The 6,707-nt window shown below is 58.2% G+C and overlaps 1 protein-coding gene across 1 annotated transcript in view; it reads right to left on the bottom strand.

Moving 5' to 3' along the window:
• VOLCADRAFT_95410 (kinesin) overlaps nucleotides 1-4,964 on the bottom strand; it is a gene marked incomplete at both ends in the record, with an annotated part of 11,372 nt that extends 6,408 nt beyond the window's left edge. The window contains 8 exons of the mRNA XM_002954463.1: nucleotides 9-89; nucleotides 771-854; nucleotides 1,057-1,086; nucleotides 2,325-2,578; nucleotides 2,652-3,041; nucleotides 3,074-3,152; nucleotides 3,342-3,399; nucleotides 4,900-4,964. Of these exons, the coding sequence (XP_002954509.1) occupies nucleotides 9-89; nucleotides 771-854; nucleotides 1,057-1,086; nucleotides 2,325-2,578; nucleotides 2,652-3,041; nucleotides 3,074-3,152; nucleotides 3,342-3,399; nucleotides 4,900-4,964 (1,041 nt within the window). The remainder of the gene's footprint in view (nucleotides 1-8; nucleotides 90-770; nucleotides 855-1,056; nucleotides 1,087-2,324; nucleotides 2,579-2,651; nucleotides 3,042-3,073; nucleotides 3,153-3,341; nucleotides 3,400-4,899) is intronic.
• Between the last annotated feature and the right edge of the window lie 1,743 nt (nucleotides 4,965-6,707).

The following is a 6,707-nucleotide window of genomic DNA, read 5'->3' as shown; positions in this document are numbered from 1 at the left end:
CCCCCCACCTGCGCCCTCTCCACCTCCAGCTCGCCCCACACACGAACAAGCTCCTCAAACTCCAAAGGGCCCGTCAGGGCGCGAAGAGCCTGAGGAAGGGGAGGTAACCAAGGTAGGGGTGCGTCTGTCTGTGCGTCTGTCCTTTAATATCTAAGCAGCGAGAGGGATCAACAACCGATATGTGAGTACCGAGAAATATGTAAGTATGTAAGTATATATGAATGATGTGTGAAACAGGAGGGGCATATCTTCGCCCGTGGCAGCTACTCTGCGAAACCCTGCCTTCCCCGGTATTTCGGGGCACCCTCATCCAGTCACCCTAGTCAACTTCTCAGTGGATCGCTCAGGTTCCGCACCCACCACCAGCATCCAACGGAATCTGCCGGGTCGACGGCGGCTCAACTCCATTCCTGGTCGGCTCACAAGTCAACTTTATCCCAGGTCACCACCGTCCATCGATAAGGGGCACTATTACCTTCCACCATCGGAAGGATTTCGACCCTGACAGGTCTCGATCCCGGGATCTCCCGGAGGCAATGGTTGCGCGTTACCAGTAGTGCCTAACCTAGTATGTATGTATGTATGTATGTATGACTCGGAGGTGCAGAACTATAAAAGCTGTTGCAATTATGTTCCAGCACGAGGGATCCAGCGCGTTTTTGACGTCGCCTGACGCACCATGACGTCATCCCGCCGCATAGCGCGTGAGTCGCGCGGTCTTCACTTTTGCGCACGCGTACGACGGGAAATGTAACCCACGCCTGCCGTACCTCGGGTCCTTTCTGCCGTACAGTTTGCCAAATCTCGTACAGGCACCAGATACGTGTAAGCACCAGACCTCCTCTATCCAGCACCTACCCGGCGGGGGGTGTTCGGGCCGGGGTCGGGGGGTTATGACTTCGACATCGCGGGCGTGTACATCTGTGTATAGGACCACATGGCACACGGGCAGCTGACCTCCTTTTACCCCCTCCCCTTTCCCCCTCCCCTTTCCCCCTCCCTTCCTCTCCCCTCCCCTCGCCTCCCCACCAGCAAGGTCGCATCTGCGCGCCTCACCACCTCCTGCAGCTGGGACAGGTCTTGGGCCTGCGGGTGCCGCCGATAAGTGAGGGAGGGAGGGAGGGGGGCAGTCCGGGACAGGGAGCTCGCGGAAAGTCGGGGGAGACAGAGAGGGGAAGAGAGGGGGAATGCTCACACTCCAACTGATGATACGAACCTTGTGGCACGCGCGCGCGTGTGTTGTGTGTGTGTGTGTGTGTGTGTGTGTGTGTGTGTGTCTCACATGCTGACTGAGGTGTGGCACCATCCCCACCTCCCCACCTCACACAAAACACCTCCTTCCGGGGATTCTGCCAAGTCAAGATGTATAACCTCATCCCCGCCGTCTCCGCCGCTTGGTTGGGCCCCCTGTGCATGTATGCATGTCTGTCTGTCTGTCTGCATACAAGTTCTACTAGTTCTCGTTCAAATCCCGAAGATCCCTGTCCCACATTTTGTCACACACATACACACATACATACATACACACATGCATGCACGCACTGCGGCGGCCAACGCCCCTCCCCTCTCCCCCCCCACCTGCTGTCCGTCATCGGGGTGCTGATTGATCGCGAATACGTCCAACCAAACAAACGTGTCCCGCAGCAACTCCTCACGCCCAGAAAAATGAGTCAATAACCGGTCCACAATGCCGGCATTCGTAACGACGGCGCCGCCGCCACCGGCGCCGTTGCTGCTGCTTCCGCCGCTCCCGTCACTGCTGATGCTGACGCCGGTGGCGGCGGCGTCGGAAGCTTCGGAGATGTAGTGGCTGGCGCTGTTGCAGCCGCTGGCGGCGGCGGCGACACCGCGTGGCTTCCCCCGCGGACACCCATTGACGGAGCTTGCCCTCCGCGTCGCCACTTGTGCATCTGTATGTCCTGATGCTGACGTCAAACGGGGGTAGCCCGGCGGACAAGAAACCACGCCGGTGACGGTTCTCCGACCCGGTACGGCAACTGGCCCGGCAGGGGCTGCCGCGGCCGGCGGCAACAGCACTGGCGCTGCTGGCGGCGTTTCTCTCCCGCCGCCGCCGCCGCCGCCGCCGCGTGAGTTCACACGTCCCGTACTTGCACCTTCGCGTAGTGTTAACTCCGCCGCTGCCACCGACACCTGTGTTGGCTGTAGCGGGCCCGCGGGGGCTTGGCGGGTAAAGCTAGCTCCCTCGCCGCCGCCGCTCGCACTCGCGCTGCCGCCTGAGTAACGACTGCTCATGCTGTTAAACCGCTGATGGGGCCACTGATGTCGTACATGGCTTGGACGAGCGAGAAGTGGATTCAGCGAACCGGGGAACGCGTCAGCGTAGTCGGCGCCGCCAGGCGCCGTACATTCACCAGCGCTAGCCTCGGTGCCGTCGGCGGCAGCGCCACCGCCGTCAGCTGGTAATGTATTAATGGCGCCAGGAAGGAGCAGGGTGGCGGATACTGCGCCAGCAGCGGCGGCTCGCGCGGAGTACGACGGGGAGGCCGGACCCAGCCCAAGTCCATCCTCCGTGCAGCTGCCGCCGCCGCCGCCGTCGACGCTCTGTCCGAAAGCCGGTCTGCACAGCACAACGGAGCCCTCCACGCCGCCAACGCCATCGCTGGTGGTGGCACTCCGCATAGCCATCCCACCTGCCCTCAGACGTACAGACCGACATACTTGCGGACTTACAGGCCCGCTACACCTCCCTGGACCATTTTGACTGCCATAGGAGGTAAGCTGTACGGAGGGGCTGCCGCTGAGGGCGACGGCGGTGCCGCCGCCTCCAGCGGCGGAGTGTGGCGGCCGGGTCAAGAAAGGGCTGGCCAGGGCGTTGGCTGCCGCTGCCGCCGCCGCCACCCCCGACGACGTGCTCCGGGATGTCGGACCGCCGCCACTGCTGTAGCTCAAGCTATGGCGGAGCTTGTCATCGGTGCTGCTGCCTAACCGCTGTTGGTGCTGTTGCGGTTGTGCAGGCGGCGTGGGTGGCGGTGGCGGTGGCGGTGGGCGCGGCATCTGCGGCTGCTCGTCGTGGCTAGCTGCTGCGGCGCCACGGCCGGCGATGCCGGCGCACGTAGCAGGGTCATCACCTCCTGTGGGCCCCACAGGAGTCTCGCCTTCCAGGAAGCCAGCTTGTATGGCACTTGGAGACGCTGCCGTGGGGGAGTCAGTGGGGGCGGCGATTGGAGTAGCGGCCCTGGCAAATCCTAACTGCTCATAGGATGTGTTTCGCGGAGCCGGTACACAGGGTCCCGCTGCTGAAACCGGTATATTTTTGGCGTTCGCTGCCGATGCATCGACGTCATCTGCAAAATGCTCAGCAACGAGCGTGACGAGCTCACGTGTGAAGTCAGCTGCCCAACGGTGCGAGATGAAGTATCGTGCTGGTCCAACCGCGGCCTGTGGCACCGAAGGCAATTCCACATATCGGCAGCGCCTATCTTTCGTGGCAGGTATGATTATTTGCTGGACAACGTCTGCAGTCCTAGACCCATTCGGCACGCTCCGTGCAAAGTTCAGAAGAAAAGCCAACGAAATGGCACACTCAGACACGTGTGGCATGTTATCCGTGCTTCAATACATGAAAGATAGTAAGTGATAGTAGGTACGCAGTGCCTGAATATTGTAGTCAAGCGAGGCGAAGTCCAAAAATGTGCTGCAAATATCGCAATGACAACTGTCAGCTAGTAAGGAGAGGCCCTGGTACATACGGTGGACGGAGATGATGCGGTATGTGGATGCAAACACTTCCGAAGAGACTGGTTTCGCCACATGTACGATTATGGACTTTCCTACACGGACAGCATTCAAATCTTTTATGTCATAACATGAAATTTTCACCCCACCATACTGAGCCCAAGCTTTGTACATTGGTAGTATTAGGATGACCAATTGATAAGCTATTGTGCTTGACCCACTCTAGGCTAGCAATGGGTTCGCTGACTGCGCCCTCAGGCCAGATCGCGGCACAGAGACTTCGTAACATAGGCTATAAGGTCAATTGCATCCATGCCATGCGCATTCGGTTATAATTTTACGGCAAAGTGATATCTGCAGTCGCGACGTTGCGTAGGGGTGTTTTGTTCGATGCCACACCCCACGTAGCCAGGGCTTCCAGCATCGATGGCGGGATGAAGTTTTACAAGAGGCCCAAGGGCCTTGGCCAAGGACCCCTTGCGTTGGCTACCCAAGAAGACCGCAAGAGTGAAATGGGGTCCTGCAATGTGTGACATTCTTTACTCCTCTTCCTGCCTATTGGGATGCAATATACGGAGCGCCTGGTGTTTCATGGCACGGCAAGGCTGTGCTTTGTATGCGGCCCGGCCCATCGGCCGGGTTCTTGCCTGGGGAACTTCTTTATTCAGAAGATGCATAACCCGGAATGCGAAACAGAGGCGGGGCTGAGTATTTGGCCATGGAGCTAGGGAGTCCGATTTCCTGATTTCCGGGGCGGTGAACGGCGCTGCGCTGGCAAGGTAAGTTATCAACACTTTTTGGGCTTCAACTGGCGTTTTGGAGAGAGGCGCGCAGCAGAGCCAGAGACCTGACACAACCTGAGCAATTGCACCTACTGCCACCCTTCAAAACTCTGTTGCTCTTGGTGCCGCCTCCTTACGCCACAATTGGATTTGGCATAGTGGTGCAGCACTTTTGCCCCCGCTCATCATGAAATAATATCCAGGAGAGATATGAGATCGCGGTGGTACCGTTTTAACATCTATTGACAGTAGTCGTAGTGACATCAGGACGAGGACGTACTCCCCCGCCACTGTCCTCGGCCTGCGCCCGGCCCTGTTGGTGTAAAAGGTGAGACAAGGCCACACAAGCTGCTGGCTTCCATCCTCAACAACAATAGCAGCAGTAGTAGTGGCGATCCCAGACGGAGGCCCTCCCTCTCACCCCCCAACCTCCCACCCCACCCCCACCGACCACCCCTCGCTGCTTGTCGGCTTGGGCTCTGGCATGGGTACTGTTTTTCGCGTTCCTCTGGAAATCTCCCTTTAAACAGTTTGCAGTCCCCTTGAACCCCTCGCCGGACCTTAGGAACTCCGGACACCGCCATCGCCAGGCTCCCGGCCCGCCAATCACCTTCCTTTGAGCCCCATCATTGGGGGCCCCCCCCGCGCACACTCCCCTGGGAATTGCTCGGTCCTGTAAGACCGCTGTTGGGTTGCGGGTTGCAAGGAGAGGTATGCACTGACCAGCTCTCGACTGCAGATCCCCCCCGACCCGACCTCTAGCCATTATATAGAGGTCAGGAAGGTGAACACTGGCTACGGCCTCTTGGGAAGTTATGGAGAGGTGTGCAAGGTGGTGGTGGTTGCAAAAGCCCCATCCAAAATATAAGTGGCTACATTAAAGTGCACAAGGTGCAATGTAAACCGCCGCGGGAAGGTCCCCTTCGGTCTTATTCGGGGCGGTCCTACTTCCTGGAGGTGGTTCAGGTGGTGTGCTTGCGCAAGTATTTCCCTCCATATACACACAGACACACACACACACACACGACATGTGTGCAAAGACACACAAACACATATAGAGATGTGCATCCTTTTCACATCCTGCACATCTCGATGTTCAGTCCAATTGAAACACACGGGCACACGCATACCCACACGCAGGCTCCCTGAACCAGTCACCGTTTTCCTGGCCAACGTCAGGCCTAGATCCCGGCACGTGCATCTCATTGCCCATCAATCGGTTGGTGTAACGAGCACAACCGTCAGGACTACCATTCTTGGGCGTTAGGGCAGCAGCGCTTGTGATGATCAGCTGCTTGCAGTTTTGTTTAAATGCTGTGCACCTGGTTGAGGTGACCGCTTTCCTGTTTTGCCGGTTGCACGTGCTATTCATTTAAACTGCTGCCGTACGAGTGCCGTTGACAGTGTGGTTAGGGGCACAACACCGCCGTTCATTGGTGCTGTGTATTTGCTCAGCACATGCAGAGCTGCAGGTACCGATTGTTATTCGTTCGACCAGACTGCCCGAACAACCGCGTTGGACCCAATCAACCGCGTTGCCTCCCAAACCGCAGTTCCTGCGTCAGCACTATCTGGAATGCCAAGCACGGTCACAGCCAGTACCAGGAAACCCCCTCACCCGCTGCCACATGGTAGCTAGCTGCGGAATGGCTGCTTTAGGCGGTGACGGCTATTGGGGCAGGGCACATTAGGCTGGACCGCGCCATTGCCCGCCATTGCGTGTGTTTGATTAGTATGACCGGCGACTAGGGTGGGGAACCCAATCCTGAAGGCGATAGCGCTGCCTGAAAGCAAAGCAGGCACCAGTGGGGCCTGACAGCGGTTGGGCATGCCTTTTTGGGGTACTCTTTCGGACTCCGTTCCATCCACCCAGCTGCTCAAACGCCCAATAGCTGCGCGGGGGCCCCGGCCATCAGGGTGACCTGACCAGTGGGCCGGTACGTGGGGTTACAGCCTGAGTGCACCCCGCCGCCTCTTGCACTGCATCAGCCCTATACACTACTACTACTACTACTGGTACAGCAGCTGCTTCCTAGGAATGGTTCTGCAGCTGCAGCTCCAGCTTACAGTTTCACAGTTGAAAAGTTGCGTATTCAGTTACACAGAAGCACAACAGAGCTTGCATGTGTGTGGGCGGAACACTTGATCAGCAAGCGGTTTGTGCTGCTTGTTGTGATCATGCACAAACTGAAAGAGATTTGCGATCAGGGGGCTTCGACAAGTCTCCCC

The sequence above is a fragment of the Volvox carteri genome (genome assembly GCF_000143455.1).
Source record: "Volvox carteri f. nagariensis unplaced genomic scaffold VOLCAscaffold_43, whole genome shotgun sequence".
NCBI lineage: Eukaryota > Viridiplantae > Chlorophyta > Chlorophyceae > Chlamydomonadales > Volvocaceae > Volvox > Volvox carteri.
Note: the sequence above shows the minus strand (reverse complement) of the source record. Positions and strands in the feature narration are given on the sequence as shown.